Source organism: Thamnophis sirtalis, unplaced genomic scaffold (genome assembly GCF_051295495.1).
Source record: "Thamnophis sirtalis isolate CommonGarterSnake01/CBP01778 unplaced genomic scaffold, rThaSir2_p1.2 scaffold_6, whole genome shotgun sequence".
Classification (NCBI taxonomy): domain Eukaryota; kingdom Metazoa; phylum Chordata; class Lepidosauria; order Squamata; family Natricidae; genus Thamnophis; species Thamnophis sirtalis.
The window spans coordinates 82132908-82154833 of NW_028261386.1; the positions used below are offsets into that span (position 1 = coordinate 82132908).

At 40.3% G+C, this 21926-nt stretch overlaps 1 protein-coding gene across 3 annotated transcripts in view; it reads right to left on the bottom strand.

The window, feature by feature from the left end:
- PLEKHG1 (pleckstrin homology and RhoGEF domain containing G1) overlaps positions 1-21926 on the bottom strand; it is a 127002-nt gene that overhangs the window by 28425 nt on the left and 76651 nt on the right. For all 3 annotated transcript variants that reach the window (XM_087718296.1, XM_014059840.2, XM_087718295.1), the window contains 2 exons: positions 10010-10110; positions 3997-4066 (listed from right to left, as the gene is read on the bottom strand). In XM_087718296.1, coding sequence (XP_087574422.1) covers positions 3997-4066; positions 10010-10110 — 171 coding nt within the window. The remainder of the gene's footprint in view (positions 1-3996; positions 4067-10009; positions 10111-21926) is intronic.

Sequence of the window (21926 nt, forward strand, 5' to 3'; positions counted from 1 at the left end):
TGGCCTTACCCTTGTTTACGTAGATATGTGGCTGTAGATGTGTTTTAATGGACTAAATTACTTTAAATTGTGTAAACTGCTCAAAGCTGATTGGGGAACAGCAGCTAAGCAGAAGGATAAACATTCATGGAACATTGTTTTCAATATGCAACAATATCTGAGTGTGTATAGCATGTCTATCTTTTTTTGCATAGTGTTTCAGAGTTACCATATTTTTCGGAGTATAAGACGCACCGGAGTATAAGACGCAGCAAGGTTTTGAAGAGGAAAATTTTTAAAAAAGTTTTTGCACTCTGCAAACCTCCTGAAAACTACCCCGTTTCCCCCCCCCCCAAAAAAAGTCATGAATAGCCTTTAGGGAGCTTGCAGAGCGCTCCAGGTGGGGGGGGGGCAAAAACAAGCAAAAAACAGCCCGTTTTTTGCAAAAACGGGCCCATTTTTCTTTTAAAAAAGGGCATAGATAGCCTTTAGAAGCTTATAGAGTGCTGGGGGGGGGGTAAAATTGAACAAAAAGTGGGATGTTTTTTTCTCATTTCTGCCCTCCCCAGCCCCAGGAGCTCTCTAAAAGCTTCCCAGAAGCTATGCACAGCGATTTTGGTGAAGGGGGCGAGATTTTCAGCCTCTTTTTTGAGGGAAAAAGGTGTGCCTTATACTCTGAAAAATACGGTGATAAAAAACACTATTCAGCTCAAAAAGCTGTCTTAATCTGTGACCATCCCACCTAATAATTTAAAAAAAAAATCCATATAGCCACTGCTGATATTTTATCTTTGGATTTAAACTTCAAATTCATGTATCTGCCCTCATTAGCATGAGACATAATAAGCTTACATCACAGCCTACATATAATGCTTTGAACTAACAACTACTGTAGAAATCTACCGCCTGCAATGAAGTAGTAATCATGTTAACCATAATTTAAAGCAGAGACATTACACTCTGTTATTATAGCAGGTAGAATCACTCCAGTTATTGCATATATTAAGTTAGGGATTTCTTCAGTGTCATCCAAATGAAATGTTCATTACTGAAGTCACGCCCAATCTGTACATAAGTAAGCATTTATGAGCAAAAGGCAGAAAATATCAAGTTCACTATATAACCATGCTGAACATTCACAAACACTGGCTGTGAATGCTCTTTTTTTTAAAAAGCATTTATTTTAAAAATTGTTACACCCTTTTGTTAATTGTGAATTTTAAAAAAAAAATTCTCATACTTTACCAAACTGGAAGGACGTTTTAAAAAATTAAGAAATGATCTCAACTAGTCTGATATACATCAATAAAAATGCATCAATAATAGCTGACATTCAATATTACACAAACACATTTCTACTCCTATAACGTATTTCTTGCAAACCATATCAGCAAATTACATCTATTTTTTATTTATTTATTTGATTTGTCAATCATTTACAAGATAATAGGTATAAGAATAAGCATGAATATGAATGAAATGGGTACAAATAAATGGGGACAGTAGGACAGGGAGGATAGACACAATGGTGCACTTATGGACCTCTTAGAAATGGGGTGAGGTCATCTTTGGAACTGCACCAGAAGGAGATTTGAGGATCATACAAAAGGAGGGAAGATGAATCTGTTCCCCTGATTTTAAAATGCTGGGTTTTTTAAAGGATTTTAAGCTATCAGTTCTTTTGTAAAATGTTTAGTCTGCACTTGTTTTCATTTGTTGCAGCCATTCCATTACTAATACTTGGCATTTCTGTATTAGCCACTGTTAAAAATTAAAAAATGGAAAGTGACTCTGTCTAGAAGTATCCATAAACAAGAACCTTTGGCCTTGCTGCCCAACATTTGATGATCTCTGGCACTGGCTGTGTGAGACTTTTGTTCACTATGCTGTCAGTATTCCTTTTCCATGTAATCATCAAATATCGAATATAACATAATACCCAATAGCGCTGGGATTTGCACCACTGCCAAGGGTGGGTGTATCAGAATAAAGCATTTACTGCAAGCAGGCAGTGCTAATAGGAGGTAGCAGTAAAGTGTTGGAAAACAAATTAGTATGGCCATCTTCTGGCATCCATACCAGTGTTAAGATTCAGTTATCAAGTCAATTGGAATTCACAAAACTCACAAAATGAGAGAGAAAATCATCTTTGTGTGACTCAAACAAAGTAAAATATTTGTGTGCTGCCCCCTTTAAAATCAGATATTCACCGTGTAGCTGTACTGATGCAACCTAGAAATATATTTTGTTGCACAAACTTAACTTAATAAGCTGTACTTTGACTACCATAACCATTGCAATGTAGTGCTTTTACTGTATTTACAACCCTTACCTTCCAAATTATAAAAGGAAGGAGGCTATAAGTCAGGGCAAAAGAATACAGAGTTCAGATTGCTGAACAAAGTTGTCTACCTTTGAATTAAAATATATTTATGGTTTCATTAAAACCTGCACTTCTAGTTTTACTTTCATATATTCCTGATTACAGTACCTAAAAGGGCTTCTTTGATGTTCAGGGTGAACTGAGTAATATGGACAGTGGCCAACAGACAGCCATAAATCTGCAGCCCTCAACTCATGCAAGCCTTAGCAAAATGCAGTACTTAAAACAAGAGAGCTACTAACTACAAATCAACATACATTTCTTTTTAGATATAAATATGTCTGGCCAGTAGAAACTACTGTGTGAAGCTTAAAAACTCCCTTTGACAAGGGAAGAAAGAGGAGGGGATGACTAGCCAAATTGCCTACACTTGCCTATTTTCAACATTTCCCCTCTGGTGACCACCTGAAAGGACAAAGCTGTCCTCTTATTTCTAAACATAAACATATCAAAGACTGAGAACCAATTTTAAGCAAGAGTCAAAGATGTGCCATCACAAAATCTAGACTGCTGCTTCTGTAATGCACAGGGTCATTGACTTAAATGCCTCCGTCAGCCTTACCAGACTAGAAGAGAAAGAAGAAAGGAAAAACCAATTGGAGAGAGAGAGGGGGGGGACGGAGGGAGGGAGGGAGAGAGACAGAGAGAGAGAGAGTATTTGACACTTATAGCAGAAATCCACATTGAACTAAAAAATTCATCCTTGCAATTCTTCAACATCTAGTAATATTTATTTTTATATTTGCAAAATACTAGGAAGAGATCTAGTAGGTAAGGAAAAGAAAAGAAACAGCAAAGTTGGGGTGAATAGGAACTAGTACTGATTTTAAGCTGTTTGATATCCTCCCCGTTCCATTTTTAATCTTTTATATAATGTCTGTATGCAGTAACATTAATCCAAATAACTTTTTAAGAATAAATAATGGAGTTGCCAAACATAATTAGTCAGTAACTTTGCAGGGTACGGCTGACAGATGATGTTACATATTATATCAGTCTACAAAAGGAAAAAGATAACTATTGAGAAAAATATTTAAGATGTTCAAATATCTAAAAGAAAGAAAGAAAGAAAGAAAGAAAGAAAGAAAGAAAGAAAGAAAGAAAGAAATATATATATATATATATATATATATATATATATATATATATATATATACACACACACACACACACACACACACACACACACACACACAAACATATATATATATACATATGTATTTGCTATAGTTTTAGCAAAAAGAGATGAATCAGTTATTTTTATCAAATATGCACATATTTTCAAATCAAATAATTCAAAAAAATAGATGTGTTTTACCTAAACTCTCATCCATTCTAATAGATTTGTAAGAGCCAATTCATATAAGACTAAGGCCAAAGTAAAATTAAATAATGACTTAAGCTTGGAATATTTTCATATTGCTTCCCCAATTCAGGAAAATTTAGTGGAAAGGTAATATAAGCTAAGTCCATACAGTAATTTGTAAAAAAAAAAAAGATTTGCATCCTATGACTTATTTGTTATAGGCATTTGGGAACTGATGGAATGATCTTCCATTTATATATTCTGAGAATGCAAAATACTGAAGATCTTCAGTATTTATCTAACATCAAAAGATAATATAATCACTTACCTTAGAAACAAAGCATTCTGCTATAGCTACAGGATCATTTTCACAGTTTTCCAAATCTTGCAGAAGTTCACTAGTTAAAAAAAGAACAATACTGCAATTATTATCATCATATGCCAATATATATACTGCCTACAGTTAAAATTGGCACTGCATTTAAGATTCTAGCATAATTCATTGTGTTTCCTACTATAATGCTAAAATATAATTAGAGGTTTCTTGTCAGTTTTTCTTTTTTATAATTCCATTAATGATGCGAATAAATGTCTGTTTGTCTTGCTTGCATTACTGTTTCCCTACTTCAGCTTCTATCTTTATAAGGATTTTAAAAAGCAACTACTGGCTCTGTTTTACAATGATTGTAAAAACATGTACATTTGAATTTGAATTTGAATTTGAAAGTTTATTTATAGGCCGCCCTTTTCCCTGGATACATGCACATGTATTGTACATATACAATACATGTGCATCATTGCAATACTGCCTTCTCCCACAATGCCAATATACATTTTTCTGCATCTCTTTAGCACTTAAGGATTTTTCGCTGCTTAATACTAGGAAACAGAAAGCGAAATGATACACAGCTTCCTGCAGCATATGCAAAACTGTTTTGTAATAAATAGGCTGCATGTGTGACTTTTTGCCTACTAGCTCTGAATGGTTTTCAAGTGGATTCACATGTATTAAGCCTTGGTTTTTTTTAACACAATTTGTTAAATACATTACAATAGGCTACATGTCAGCATTCCGAGTAATGCATCCAAAGAAATCAGAATTCTTAGGCAGGCAGGCCCCTCAAAAACATGTTTATTGGATACATCATATATGCATGGTTAGTGAAAACCAACTCTGAAGTGTCCCTTTGTCAATAGCATAATTAAAAGAGTTTTTGTATCACGCTAAGGGAAACCAAACCAAACACATTATAGGTTCACTCAATATATGAATCCACTTTTCATTCATCCACATAATGTTATTCTGTATTCAGGGATGTACAGAAGCCCTTCAAATCAGATAAAAGACATTTATACCAACTTACTAACTGGGTTCCTTTTTAAACAACATTTGGTATGTTGGATTTGGCTACACTGAACACATTTCAGCTCACAAGCACCATAACACTTTTTGCTGTCTATGGTGCAATACTGTATGTTCAAATTGTTCTTTCCTTTGAAAATACAGTATGTTTGTTTTAACTTAGGAAAGTGGAAAATTAAATTGAAATCATAAACTTGTAGTTTTGAGATTCTGAAGATAGTTAGGATGCTACAGCCTCCTGGATAGTTTCCGTATCATCACTTTATCTGTGAATAAATTACCAATTACAATTTGATCTGATGTATGTTGGAAGCTCAAAGATAATGTGGCTCACTATTCATTTAGCATGTACAGGCTTGTTTTTTCCAAGCTCAGTTACTCATGCTATGTATCAGTTAACCTTTGTCTCCAGCATCTGGTTTGCAGTTTTGCATTTGTGCAAAATATGTACTGATATGTATGTTTATATGAGGGTACCAAAGTAATCTGAGCTGGCAACTGGAAATAAAGAAACAATGTAAAAAAACTTTTTAATCTACTGTAATCCTCCAAATTATTTTCTAATTTATGAAGATATATGTGATTCTGAGAAGCTGATACTTGATTGTTATGGCACACTGATTACAAGATGTGTATGAATAACAGGTAGGAAATGGACAATATATTTGTCTTGTGTATTTCTACACAACTGTTTTCATGATATGGCAGGATTGATAGATTCACAAGAGTTCTCATTGCTATAGTTAATTTTACTTCTACCTTTAATTATGACATGCTCAGTTTAACTCCCATGCTTGGTGACCAGTTCTCTAAGGTCTTTACATTCACCCAATTATGACACAGTTGCACATTATGATGTAACTGTGATGTAACTAACTGTGAAGAAGCATTGCTAATATTAGTTCTTACGATACATCTAGATTCATGACCCAAGTCAGCCAAATTCACTGTGGCAGAATAAATGAAAAAAAAAAAAAAAACCTCTTCCATTTTCCAAGCAGAATATTAGCTACACAAATAAAATGGAAAATAGCTAATGTTCCAGTTTTGATTTTTAAAAAGCTATTCCTCCCAAAAGTGGAAATAGGAAATGAGGCAGTATCTAAAATGGGTCCCATAGATCCCACAGATTTCTATTGAAAAACATACCTGGCCAAAAGGTTTGAGCTAAGATTTATTATTATTATGACACGTGGTTCATGAAATAATTCAAGTGGTAAACAAATACTTACATTTTAAATTAAATATTTTGGAGCTAAGTTTAATAAGCCTTTACAAATGGAAGGTTGATGAAAAGCAGACACAATGCAGCTATTACAGCTGCCTAATTTGCTTTAAGAGGTGAAGTTTAATTCTTTATATAAAATAAGTTGAGATATTGTTGAAAATGGTTTCCCTAATGTGACATACAGATTAAAATATGATAAAGTTGTAGACAATATTAATATTCTGGCAATAGATAAAAAGTGAATTTAGCAACCAATTAAAGTATGTTCTTTATTTTAAACTTAACAGCAAAAATGGGTGGGACTCCCTATCTCCCACCATTTCTGTCCATCTCTCTTGTTCTTGCAGAATGACCAGGCAACAGGTCAATTCCCTGAAGCTATATAATTTGATGAGACCTAGGGGGCATAAATTTCTGTGGCAATAATTAGGAATAATTTCTGCCTGCCCGCCCACTGCTGTCCTTTAGAAGTTCAGATGACTCTGGCTTTTAGCTAGCTAGAAGGATTTAACATCCAGTTTTTATATCTACAAAAGTAAGAATAAGGGCACATCTATCAGCTGTGACCAGGGGGGCATTTGCCCAGGTTCACCTGGTGCGCCAGTTGCGGCCCTACCTGAATTGGGAGGCTCTCACGACAGTCACTTGAGCCCTTGTGATCTCTAAGCTGGAATACTGCAATGTGCTCTACATGGGGCTGCCCTTGAAGAGCACCCGGAGACTTCAGCTAGTACAGAACGCGGCCGCGCGAGTGATTGTGGGCGCATCTCGGTTCGCCCACATAACACCTATCCTCCGCGAGCTGCGCTGGCTGCCTGTAGATCTCCGGGTGCAATTCAAGGTCTTACTTACCACCCATAAAGCGCTCCATGGTAGTGGATCTGACTATCTGAGAGACCGCCTCCTGCCAATAACCTCCCTGCGTCCCATCAGATCGCATAGAGCGGGCCTCCTCCGTATTCCATCCGCCAGTCAGTGCCGACTGGCGACCACCCGGAGGAGAGCCTTCTCAGTTGCTGCTCCGACGCTATGGAACAATCTCCCCGTGGAGATTCGTACCCTGACCACAGTCCAGGCCTTCCGCACAGCCCTCAAGATCTGGCTAGCCCGTCAGGCCTGGGGATAAATTTTCTTGCCCCTCCCGAATGCTGAGTGAATGTTGTGTTTTAGTACTTTTTAGTTATCTCACATTTTTTTTCTGTATTTTGTCTTTCACTCCCCTTCCCTTACTATTGTAAGCCGCCCTGAGTCCCCTCAGGGAAAAGGACGGCCTATAAATGCTAAATAAAATCATAAAAAAAAAATCTGAGTGAGTTCATATTATATGAATTATAGAGCTGATGAGGTAGGATCTGATCATCTAGCACAACTTTTGTTCCTTCCCAAAGTTTTCAAGAATTTCAACATGCGTGATTTTAATATGATAGGAGAAGGAATCATTTAAATATATGGAAAGGATCCATATAAATGAAATTCATAATTTCATAATTCATTGAAATTTTAATTCAACTTAAATTAAATGTTTGCTTTGTTACAGCCATTTATAGGTCCTGCTCCCATTTTCAATCTGGAATAGTCTGAAAATGATTGTATACCAATATATACAACCAAAAGCCTAAAATTGTCTTTAATCACTCCAAGAAGTAGTTTACCTTTACTTTAGTTCAGGGGTGTCAAACTCATGTCATCATGGTGGCTTTATGTGATATTTTGGGACTTCTCCCCCCACCTTCGCTAAACTGGACATGGGCATGGCCAGTGCGTGACACATCCGGCCCATGGGCCAGGAGTTTGACAGCCCTGCTTTAGTTCCTTCAAAACCAAATCAGCTGAAATATCAAAGTCATTATCAAAGGTATGCAAATGCAAATTATGTTCCACAATCCAGTCCAGATGTGACAAGGACAAATATCCTTGATGCCCATTATACGTTTTCTTGTGGGTGATTTACTAAAATAGATATAAACTCTCCAGCTGCCATTTGTGCTTCTCTGGACAAGCAAATCCCCAAACTTCAAATTTGAGTTTAGAAGGATCTTTGCAGCTTCAATGAAAACAAAACATGTTTTAATAAGTGGAGATAACCTCTCTGAAACAGACCCATTTTGTAGCATAATTAAATGACAGGCATAAAAGAAACTAAAACTGCAAAATACCCAAGTCCTTCCCAGTAGTATGCACAAATTTTCTAGAAGCATTGCCTTTGATGATTTTGTGGCAAGACGACCATCAGAAAAGCAGAAGATATGTTCCTAAACATTCACTGGCATGTGGCTCTGTTTATTCCAATTTCTGGCCATGCACAGGTCAGTCTCAAAATTAAACTACCGTGTTTCCCCCAAAATACAACAGGGTTTTATTTTCTTTTTACCTAGAAAATATGGCTGGGGCTTTATTATGGGGGTTTATTGTTTTGGGGTTGCCGGGTGGCTGCTCTCTTGCGAGCGGGCTCCCAAAGAGCCGGGCACAGCCTCATGGGCGAATGGCTGTGTTGCACTGTCGCAGCAGTGCAACACCACAGCCACGAAGCAACCACGCTCATGAGCAGCCACCCGGCAAACCTCCTTTGCAGCTGGGTACAGCACCATTCACTGACCTAGGGGTATTGCCAAGCCATGTGAGCGCCTGTTCGCCGCTGCTCGGCTCCCGCGGCTTGGTGCCTTCCAAATGCCAGTGAATGGTGCTCTGCACGGTTGCAGAGGGGGGATGTGCGAGAGTCTGTTCCGCTCTCACTCACCCGCCTCCCAGCCTCATGATGCATGGTCCAGCTCTCATTACGGAGCCAGGGCGCCGGTGCCGGCACCATCCCAGCCTGGCTTTTTCTGCGGCTTCCAACCCGAGTCTTTCAACAGTGGCTGCTCTGGGTGCATGCCAGGCTGGGATGGCGGCGGCGGTGGTGCCTGGCTCCATAATGAGAGCTGGGCCATGCATCGTGAGGCTAGGAGGTGGGTGAGCAAGAGCGGAACAGCCACTCGCACAACCCCCCCTCTCCAGTCATGCAGAGTGCCATTCACTGGCATTTGGAAGACGCCAAGCCACGGGAGCCGAGCAGCGGCGAACAGGCACTCACGCGGCTTGGCGGTACTCCTAGGTCAGTGAATGGTTCCTGCAAAGGGGTTTGCTGGGTGGTTGCTCATGAGCGTGATGAGCTATTCGCCCATGAGGCTGTGGCCGGCTCTTTGGAAGCCCGTTCGCAAGAGAGCAGCTGCCCAGCAACCCCCCTCTTCAGCTGGGCACAGTGCTACTCATCAACCTAGCAGTATCCCAAAGGCGCCAAACAACGTGATCACCTTTGCCTTCCCGCCAGATTCCCGCAGCTTGGCACCTTCGGGGTACTGCTAGGTTGGTGAGCGGTGCTCTGCCTGGCCGGAGGTGGGGGGGTTGTTCAGGGGGCTTATATGCGGGCGGGGGGTTATATTTTTGCCCACCAGAAAAATGTGGCATGGCTGTATTATAAGCACATGTCGTATTTTCAGGAAAATACAGTAAGAACATTTTAAATCACTAACAATATGAAGGAATGTCACAGGAAGACATGATACAGCTCTGGAAATGTCTTTTATTACCCTTTTTTACCCTCACTCTGAAGATTATAATATTGTTAATCTGTTTCAAGTACTGCCCTCCCCAATTTTCTTTATTCATTTTGTTCAACTTTCTTCCTTTAATCTTCTTGAAAAGGAAAAAAAAAAGCAGGAAAGGCTTTAATGTATCATTTCTACACATGCTTTCACTTTAATATTTACTTACCTATTGAAATGATAAATATCTTTTATGTTTCCAAACAAAGCCGATCGCTCCTCTGTACCCAAAGACAGCTTGGATTGGTCAGTGATACAATCAAGGTAATCCTATGAAATAAATGAAAAGGGTGCCTTAACGTTGCCTGCTCTTTTTCCCCCCAGAAAATGAAACTACCTTTAACTGTGTAAAATGAGACTCTGCCAGATCAATTTCACTCTATATTACTGTAATCCCTTCAGTGAGTCCATCCCGAACAGGCCTTCTATTATGGGAGATAACAATACTTTATCTGTTCACCAATACGAAAGAAATGCTCTCAAAGACTGAACATACTGTGCTGCTAAGACTATATCCTGTATGTTTTTCAAGTTGCAAATGTATTCGGATTTCACCCCTAGTGACAGCTTAATCATCTCCATTAAATACCCAATAAAATCAATGACATCTTCCTATAGTAATTCTCCCCCCCACCCCAGTATTATTAACATACCTGGGTTTCATAAAACTTAAGCAGATTTTTGGGGAAAACGTAATTATTTCAGAGCTAGCAAAATAAATGTTTTTAATGTTTCAAAAATGCAACATAAATGTAATTATTGTCAACTTGTAAAGAACAGAATATTCAACTGTCTATTTAGCTCTCTAGTTACACATAATGTATAATATGGTATACTATAATATATTCTCGGGAATTTGTTTGCACAAACAGATGCAAAGTATATGAACATAGAGACTGCATTTGGGGAGAGATGAATAAGAACTATAAATGAATCAAGAAAAAGAACTCTATCTCACTTTACTGTTTTTATAACCATTTTCATTCCTCTTTGATTAAAAGTAAAATTTCCTTAAAATTAAGTTCACCTACTGGGGATTTCATGAACTCATTCATTTTCTTGGTAGAAGTATGGAAGTGATATGCCATTGCCTTTTTCATCAAGTCTAATCTGCAGTTTTGGTATTACTATCTAATTTTTCATCAATTTTGACATGTTTAGTTTTGAAGACCAGATAACACCAGTCACAAACCATAGAGAGCAACGAAGTTCCTGCAGCAAAACTACCCTGCACTCTTAAACATATTTAGAATATTCAATAAAGCAGGACTTTTGGAATGGTTTTCTCATATTCTGGGAAAGAAATTGGTAGTTTGCAAAATATTATGGGGCCCAGAAGATCTGCACAGTTTTTCTTTTACCAAGAAAATGGATAGCTACTTTCCTAGCATATAAAAAAGTGGCTAGGAAGATCAAGAAATCCTTTTCTAATTCACCTAAAAATAATTGAGTTCTAAAGTAAACGTATCCATTTGCCAAGATTTCTGTATTCTTTCAATACATTTGGTTAAAGAACACTCAGTGAAAATCCTGCTTTTCTGATTGAGAGTATCTGCCAAGGTAACAATAGCACTTAGACTTATATACCACTCCATAGTACTTTACAGCACTCCCTAAGCCATTTACAGAGTCAGCATATTGCTCTCAACAATATGGGTCCTCATTTTACCCACCTCGGAAGGGTTGAAGACTGAGTCAATCTTGAGCCGGTCAGGACTGAATTCTTGGCAGTGGGCAATTTGCCTGCAATATTGCATTCCAATCACTGCGCCACCACGGCATTAGCATGAGTCTTGACAAGTAGATTTCCAAAACTTTTACATGTTCTTTTATGGTCTCTGCTTCCTGCTTTTTCAGTCTGAGTACCCAACTTCAATATTTCTACTTGCATTCTACTCTACCAACAGTTTCTAACAGCAAACTCCATGAATATGTCTATCCAGTTTTCCTGCCAACAGTATGAAAATGGTTTGCTGCTGTCTTTCCAAACCTAGATTTTAACAGCCATATGTTGCCACCTGTTAAAACATCAAGACTTTTCATACATGGAAGCAAGGTACAATAGTGCAACTTTTAGCTCAATAACCTGGACATAAGGATTTTTATTCAATTATTGCTAGATAACTGTCATAAATCAATTATTCCTGTAAAATAACTGTTTTGTCTGTTTTCCTCATTAAACTATAATTTTACTTCCATTTAAGAAAAAAGGTGACCTTAGGTAAATGTAATTATATATCTACATACTGGAGGGTTTTAACAATTAAGGGCCATGACATCTAAATGCTACAGTGTACACTCTCTGCATCTTTACTTTTCATTCCAATTACATTATCTTATGACCTCATTCTTAAGATCTGTCCTCTTAAAATATGTTATTGCATTAAGTCACTGTAACAATATCCCCAGGGTTTCCTGAAAATCCCCAGTGACCTTTTGTTTTTATTCACAAGTTGCCTTGTAGCAAAGATTTAAGAAACTTCATAAAGGAGAAACTATTGCTACATATACAAACATACCCAGAATCTGAGTCAGTGAGTGGAAAAATAAGCTAATACAATGGTAGATCTTTCCAAATTTGAAATACAATACAAATTTGGTTGTACGAGCATGAAATACGCTTGCTCTAAAAACCAAAATAGAGAGCTTCAACTATTGATAAGCATAATAAGACTTTTTAAATGGTACTTTATAAAGGAATTCATAATTCTCTTTCCTCACATTAGTCCCAATTTGAAGGCAGTTTGTAATCATGCCTACAAGAAACTGAAATTAATCATTTGGACCAAATATCCAATTTTACTGACAAGCGTTTTTTTAATTGAATATTGTCAGGTTCTGCTTTTTATTTTTGGGGCCTTTTATGTTTTTCATTCTATTCATTTAAGAGTTTAACAACTGCTTCCAGAGGAAAAAATAGAGAACTGTGTGAAAGCAAAGATCGTTTACTATAAAATAATGACGTATCAGAAAACACAGATTGCTCTATTCTTTACGTAAAACAAAGAAACAGAAACTGTATTGTACTATATTGAAACTAGACTGCAGATAATGATCACTCAAGTATGACAATAAGAAATCCATCAAAATGTAAATTGGATTTTGGCATGGCTAACCTAATTTTTCTAATAGGGTTTGGAAACAAAGGTGCTGAACTATTTTACTTGAATTCTGTCTGTTTGCAAATCATGGTACAGAACTTGCCAATAAAATAAGGTCAACCTAACACTACTAGACCTTTCCTCAGATTACTATCAAAATTTACAATGCAAAATTAAATATTGTTCAGTTTCTGGGAAAGAGGCCTGTGTAAATGAGGACGCTGCTACTTCTCCTTCTAAAACATTGTTAACATATTTATTTCACATCCAGTCATTTATTTTTGAATAGTGTATAGCAGGGATGGCCAACCTTTTTTGGCATCGAGTGCCCAAACTGGGAAATGTGTGTGCATGCGTGGGCACACCAGTAGCTGGAAACCCAAAGACCAACTGGCTAATGCCATGCTGTCCACCTGGTCTTCAGGTTTTTCGCATGCACCAGCTGGTCTTCGCATGCACCAGAGTACCAGATGGCCAGGTGGCCAGCGCATGCATGCACACTGTCCAGCTGGTCTTTGGGTTTCTGGCACTCCAGTGTGTGTGAAGACCAGCTGGCCGGTGCGTATGCATGTGCCAGAAACCAGAAGAGCTGCCATAGGTTCACCGTCATGGGTATATAGCTATAACTGTACCTCAATGCACTGAAATGCCAAATGTTGAAAGTTTTGGAAAGTTGCAGATGGGGTACTGTATATCTATGCACTAAGCACCAAAATGATCATATAAACTCTGAATGTCCTCTTTAGTTATTAAGTTATTTAGTTATGATCGCCAACATCTGATGATGGATATGGCACAAGAAGAAGTTATTAAAGGCAAGAACAAGTGCTACAAGCAATTGTATCACCAAATGCAGCTATTTTGTCTTACCATTTGAAAGTGCTTATTAAAAAGAAGTCCAATAGAAACTCTACTGGCATGGGAATTTAACTATCTTGCCAAAAACAGCATGTTTAAATTTTATGATACAAAGTAATGAGTATCATGGAGAATCAAAACTTTGTTCACGCAGCTCACCCTAAGATTTTCTAACTAACCTTAACTGGGATTGTAGCCACAGAGATGAAATCAGCTCTATAAAACCCACTTCTGAAGATCATTATGTTCAAAATAATTCATGGGAACCAACCAACCCAATAAATAAATAACTCAAGAGTTTTCAAATTACAGCTCTGTATTGTGCCTTGTCATTTAATCGCTCCTCAAACCCATCCTAGAATGCCATTAAAAATGGAACATGATCTCTCAGTCTGTCCTGCATGGAAAATGATCAAAGCTACACAACCACGAGTTTGTTTTATAGCCTTAATCATTTTTTTCCTGTTTAAAAATTATTTGACCCAAACAGCCCAATGGAAAATACTAACAATATGATAGCAAGCTGTGAACGTTTGAAATCCTGATTTTAAAAAAGTGTGGAAAATCCCCGATAAACACACCAGACTATTTATTGTTAAAGCAAACTCAGTATCTGCTGGGAAACAAAAGAAAAAGACCAACCTCCTAAACCAACCATGGAATTAAAACTAATTTAATAAAGTTTACAGTCTGCATATTATATCTGTTCCAACAATTTGACAAAATAATTGGAAATGCAACCAAAAATCCACTCATTTTTCATCCCTTTTGGATTTTCTGCATATAAATATCCTACTGATTCAAAACAAGAATGCCTGAGTTAATAATACCAAAGTTTCAAGTGATAAGATCATGTAATATGTCAGAATGGAAAAGAAAGGAACCCTTAAATTCAGTAATATACATTACACAATATCCAGAATAATATCCATTAACTAACAGCATTAAACACTTGTAATAATATTAACCACAGTGCTTCCATGACTACATACAATAAGAGATTCTCAAAAGCCCTCTAAAAGAAACTCAGTTTACCACCTTCCAGAAAGCAACCATAGTTGGGGCTAACATAACATCTAAGGGGAGATTATTCTATAATAGAAACTTCTGGTTTCATCTCCATCTCCTGGGCAACCAGCTTTTTATTAAGCGTGGTCATAACTTCTATCAAAACAATATATTTTTGAAGAGTAGCAAGAAGCAAATTGCTACCAAGAAGGAGAAAATTCTTCCCTTATCTTCTGCCATAAGCACAAGATTTACTGGGAGATTGAAGGATGGGAATTGGGGAATTAGTAAATGGAAAAAAAGGAACATAATTCTCCATGAACATCATGAACTCCGGAGACTCAGATTTTCAAGCAAGTCTCTGAGACACCCCCTAATTTACATTCTACAATAAAATTATATGATCAAAACCTATAAATTATCTACCTCCCATTCATGTTTTTTGTAACAGGTTCTTGCAAGTTTTTCCTCATAGTCCTTTAAAAAGTATTTTAAATCACTGACAATCAACCAAGATTCATGTAAAGGTCTTTTTACAAGGCAATTCTTATAAATAGACATTAGTAGGTATAGACTCACTTTTTTTCACTTTTTCCAACTTTTGGATTGAGCATTGACTTCAATGGTAATGGTCAGAAATATAAACATAATATCAATTACAGATTAAAAAATTTATACGGAGCAACAAAAATATAACGCAAAAATAGTATTGTAATTTTTTTTATTTCAACATAACTACAATTTACAAATATAAATTGTAACTCTTGCCACACATCAACATTTTGATCACGTGACCATGAGGATGTTGTAACAGTCGCTAAGTGTGAAAATGGTTGCTAAGTGTGAAAAATGGTCATCAGTCACTTTTTTCAATGCCATTGTAACTTTGGTCACTATACCACCTTTCTTGCCACAGTTCTTAAGTGAATAACTGCAGCTGATAAGTTAGCAACATAAGTGAATCTGATTTCCCAAATTGCCTTTGTCAAAAGGCAATTAAAATAACCCCAGGACATTGAAATAATCAGAAATACGAATCTGTTGCCAAACATCAAAATTTTGATCGCGTGACCATGAGGATGCTGCAACGGTCGCTAAGTGTGAAAATGGTCGCTAAGTGTGAAAAATGGTCATTAGTCACTTTTTTCAATGCCATTGTAACTTTGGTCACTATTCCACCTTTCCTGCCACAGTTCTTAAGTGAATAAGTGTAGCTGGTATTTTGTATTTTGGATAGAATCTTTTTTTAAATAGTCTAAGACAATTTAAAAAAAGAATCCACACAGAATAAAGCTATTTTAAAAAATCCTATGCACAATAAATAAAATATTATTTTAAAATACATTAAAAAAAGAAAAGAAAAAAACCCAGCTCACTTACCAGCAGGACAAGTGAGCACTCCAAGTCAATCCAGAATGATGTAGATGTTAATACAAAGAACTGATCAAATTAAAATGGTGAAATTGGTCAGGGAAATCTTTTTCAAAGAAACTTTTGCCACCATTTTTTCTTCCACACGAGCCGACCTCCAACCTCCGTGTCCCTCCCCTCCGGAAAATCCAGGAAGTAACACTGGTGGCCCCTCTAGCCAAGCATTTCCTGGAGCTCTATGGTACTTGGTCATTTTTTCTTATAAAATGAGGTAAAAGGGGCGTGGGGGGGTCCATTTTCTTGCTTTAAGGTTTTAATATCTTCAATGAAAGTACTGAGACAGAGAGAGAGGTTAGACAGGGTGTCTTTTGTCTTGCCCCGGTTAGGATTTCTTAAGCAAATCCACTGGGCTTTCAACATGAAGCCAGAAAATTGGGACTTTTTTAAAACGACCCAGGACATGGGACAAATTGTTATAAAGCGTGACCGTCCCGCTGAAATCGGGACGTCTGGTCACCTTATAAATCACTAATGATCTTTATATCAATCTACTTTTGAAGACAATTTGGAGACTTCTGCTGACTTTTCTTTTCAGATGAATGTGTAGCTGTCACTCAAAAGCCAAACATGCCTTTCAGGAGTCAATTACTTCTACCTTGAGATATTTATCAGCACTTATTTATTTCAGTTCTATATCATTTCTCTTTTTAATGCTTATGCTCTTAGTTTAGGGATATGGTCTTATAGTAAGTGCTGTAAATAATTTGATGCCATTAGCAAACCTGACATCTCATTGTTCATCCTATTTGCAGATAATATATAAACACAAGAAAATGCATGCCTACCTTGCAGTAAAATCATTATCTTCTTTCATTTCAAGAATTGTTTGCCTATTTCTATCTATCTTTTCCTGTTATTTAAACTAGTAATCATAATTTCAAATTATTTTATTAGTTCAAAATACTACTCAGAAACTTGGTTCAATACTTTTGTATAGCCAAGTAAATTAAGTTAACTGGTTGTGGAAGTCTCTGTTACTTCTTATTACTACTTCTTCAGAAAGATTTGGGCTACACAGTACTATATAATTGCAACCAAGAACAGATACTAAACCAACTTCCTCCAACTTAACTCTGAAACAAAATTTAGAGGCAAAAATCCCAACAGTGAACAAGTTTACTGGGAATACTCAATACTGAACATCTAATATTTCAGGAATTCAGATGCACATGTGCACACAACCCTTTGTGCCCTGCCGTCCTGCACATGTGCGCATGACCCCTGTGCATGCCCCCTGAACATGCACATATATCTCCCGCATGAGCCCCACCCCCCACGCATGCGCAGCAGAGACCTAAAAACCAGCTGGCCATCAGGAGGCGCGTCTGCATGCGCAGTGGAGCTGAGCTAGGGCGACAGCTTGTGTGCCCGCAGAGAGGGCTCTGTGTGCCACATGTGGCACGCGTGTCATAGGTTCACCATCACAGGCTTAGTATTTCTTGATTTCTGGGGTCTAGCATGATCAGTTTGTATGTCTCTAAGCATGTCATACTACATATCTTTGTTAGAAGAATTTTATACATTTTAAGAAGGCCACTATCTGGATTTATACTGTTGTCAGCAGCTTCAAAAACACAATTCTTTGTTGTTAGTATATGCTTCCGCTATCCAAACTGCTTTCCTGAAAATACAGGGGTCTTAGTAGTGGATGCAAATAATAGCATGAATATACATGCCTATATCCTATATGTTCAGCATTTCATTTTTAATCTTTTGATTTTATAGATGTTTTATTCTAGAACTTTATGGAGACTTATGCAAAGTACGTACGTTTAGTCCTAAATTCAAACTATAAATAGTTCAAATGAATGACCAGCAATTAGAGCAAAAATACTTTGCACTACCATCCATGTGTACCATTGTTGTTATAAACAAGGATTTGCTCTTTACTGGGTTTGAAATAAATTTTTTGACCTATTTAACATCTTGGGTAAGGCTTTATTGTGAAAGCTATTAATAATGTACTACACTGTTTTAGTTAGTAATTGAACCGAATAAGTTAAATAAAGCATTTAGTTCCTATTTCTATCAATCTGTATTCATTTCTTTTTCATGAACATTTATCAGTAAGTATCTTGGAATTTCAGGTGCCTTTGAAAATAGAAATACTTTTCCATGTATTGTATCTTCCATTATAATGGTTTGCAGCTTTACAAGTCATCATTATTTAAACATGTAAATAATGGAGGGTAATACAGGCAAAAATCTATGTGTTCATAGATAACATGTGAGAAGGGAGACAGCTCATCCTTTCTCAAGTAATTTTAACCACACCATGGAAAATGCCACTAGGCATATAATTAGATACTGGCTCATTATACCAGTATCATAATGTTTAGTGTGTTTAGGCTGTCTATCATGGAGGTTAAAATTTATATAACAGTTTTTCTCAATCCCAGTAACTTTAAATGCATGGACTTCAATTGTCAGAAGTCTGGAACAGAGAGATACATTTATAAAATATTTCCTCGATTAACTAAGTGCAAAGCAAAACATTATCCTCAGTTCTGGAAAACATATACACAAACATAGACCCATATATAAAAAGGAATAATATTTTGAGGGAGGTGGAGCTTTTAAGTCACAGGATATAAAGAATCCTTTTAAGTACGAGGCGAGGCGTGAGGTAAATTGCAGAACGTTTATTAACAGGTCAGGAACAAGTAACAGTTCAGAACGCGCAGGCTGGACAGCGCCTCCTGACAGCTATTTATACGGATAGCTGTCAAGCGGCCAGCCAATGGGAGAGACGCAATTCTCCCGCCGGCAACCAGCCGCGCCTGGGCCAATCAGGTTATTGCGAGGCGTGGCTTGGCTGCCAGCTGCGTCAGGAGGACGCAACACCCCTTCCCCCCGGATGGCGCATGCATAGTTGTCCAAGTATTTTGGCCGACTGCGCAAGTGCTGGGACCGCCTTAGTTCGGGTGTGGTCGTCGAAGAGGACGGACGTGGAAGAGGAGTCCTGTCCAGGAGGTGGAGCGGAACCGGGGGCCCAGCCCCTAGCCTCGCGCCGAAGTTAGCAGGCAAGTTAGCGGTTGCGGTGGTTGGTGGTGGGAGGTCGCCTGGTGGTGTGCGCCGTGGTGCTTGCAGTTGCGGTTGGAGGCTAGGGTCAGGCGGAGAGGCCGGAGCGGCGAGGCCCTCCGGTCCCGGCGGCTGGGCTGTTGCACAGCAGCGCAACTGGTCTATATGGCGCCGCCAAATTTGTCTGTCTCCAAGTTGGACCCTGTAGGAACAGGGTCCCGTTAGTTCCTGAATCACGTCCGGGACCCACTTCGGCTCGCCCGAGTAATTCTGGGAGTAGACCTCCTCCCCCACACGGAAAGCCCTGGAGGTGGCCTGCAGGGAAGCGGACAGGGGAGAGAAGTGGGGGTGCAGCCAGTCCAGGGTGATGCGGAGGCGGCAGCCCATGAGAACCTCGGCCGGGGATTTGCCGGTGGCGGCACAGGCGGTGGAGTGCTGGGCTTTTAGGTAGGTACACTTGCCATGGCAAGGGGCTGAGGTGGGCCAGGATTTCCTTGGCGGAGCGAACAGCGCACTCCGCCATGCCTTTGCTGGCGGGATGGTAGGGAGCCACCGGAGCATGGTGGATCCCCAGGCTGGCGAGGTAGAGGCGGAATTCGGCAGAGGTGAATTGGGGACTGTTGTCAGTCACCAATGTATCAGAGAGGCCGTGGGTTGAGAAAAGGCACTCCAGGGCATGGATGGTGGCAGCTGAGGTGACAGAGCGCATGTGGATGACTTCCACCCACTTAGAGAGGGCATCCACAACGAGTAGGAAGGAGCGCCCATCGATGGGGCCGAAGAAGTCCGCGTCGAGGTGGCTCCAGGGGGAGGAGGGGGTTTCCCATTCCTGTGGAGGAGAGGGGGGGGCGGGCCAGACAGCCTGACAAGGTGGACACCGCTGCACAGCCAGCAATGTTGGCGTCCATGGAGGGCCACCAGATATCCGCAGCCGAGGGCCTTTATGCGGACGATGCCAGGATGGCCCTCATGGAGCCGACGGAGCACCAGCTGGCACAGGAAAGGTGGCACAACTACCTGGGAACCCCAGAGGAGGCATCCCTGGAGGATGGAGAGTTCGGTGCGGCGGCGGAGGAAAGGCAGGAACTCGGGAGCCTGAGAATCCGCCATCCAGCCCCAGTGAACAGCATCCAAAACGTGGGAGGAGGGGGTCGGAGGCAGTGGAGTGCGCAATGTCCGAGGCGGAGAGTGGCAGCTCCGGGTCGTTGACAAGGAAGACGCCGGAGGCCACGGAGGGGGCGGGGTCAGAGAGCGGCAGGGGCAGCGGACATCTGCTTAAGGCGTCCGCATGGCTGATATGCTTACCCGGCTGGTAGTGCAGCCGTTAAGAGTAAGCGGAAAGAAACTCAGACCATCAGGACATGCGTGTTGAGAGGATGGGGGGGGTGGCACGATCCCCCACCAGGATGCCGAGGAGGGGATTATGGTCTGTTAGGAGGGTGAAGGGGCGGCCGTAGAGGTAGTGATGAAACCTCTTCACTCCAGCTACGGCCGCGAGAGCTTCCTTGTCCAGGTGGCTGTAATTTCTTTCAGCCCTGGACAAGGTGCGCGAGTAGTAGGTGATGGGTGCTTCAGAGCAATCAGGGAAGGAGTGGCTCAAGACAGCACCCACGCCATAAGGGGAGGCGTCACAGGCGAGGAGGAGGGGTAGGCGCTCGTCGTACTGCACGAGCATAGGGGCAGCTGTCAGAAGGTGCTTGACAGCCACGAGCGCATGCGTCCAGGCCCAGGGGGCGGAGGAATCCAAGAGGCAGTGCAGGGGCTCCACCACTGAAGCCTTATGGGGAATGAAGGCGGCATAAAAGTTTAACAGCCCCAGAAAGGCTTGCAACTCCGCCTTGCTAGAAGGGGTGGGGGCATTGGTGATGGCTTCCACCTTAGCGGGAGAGGGGTGGATGCCTTGGGCATCCACGCGGAAGCCGAGGAAATCAACGACGGGAACCCCAAGGTGACATTTAGAGCGCTTCAGGTGGAGACCTGAGGCGTGGAAATGGGAGAGGACAGCCTGGAGAGTGGAGATGAGTACTGATTGGTCCGGAGCGGCAATCAGGACGTCATCGAAGTACAGCATCACGCCAGGGATGCCATGGAGGAGGCGCTCCATGAGACCCTGGAAAAGGCTGGGGGCGACACTGATGCCAAATTGCAGGCGCGTACAGCGGAACGCCCCCCCGGTACATGATGATTGTCTGGGCGGTGGCAGTGGCGTCGTCCACAGGCAGCTGCTGATACGCTTGGGCCAGGTCCAATTTTGCAAAAATCTTGCCCTGGTCCAAGGAATGCAGCAAATGCTAGACGACGGGGACTGGGTAGGGTGGGCCTGTAGTGCCTTATTGACAGTAGTCTTGTACTCAGCACAGACCCTCAGGGAGCCATCCGACTTAAGGGGTAGGACAATAGGGGTCTCCCAAGGGGCATGGTCCACGGGCTTGAGGATGCCCTGGGAGATGAGCTTGTCTAGCTGAGCGTCCACCTTAGCCTGCAGCGCCAATGGCACTCTGCGAGGCGAATAGGGGCCACCAGGGGGTCTAGGTTTAAGGAGATTGGAGTGCCTTTATAACAACCCAGGGACTCGCTGAAAACATCAGCGAACTCGGAAACCAACAGGTCGATGTCAGAAGCCAGCCGAAGGGAGTTAACGCCAGCAATAGACAAACCGAAGGCCCG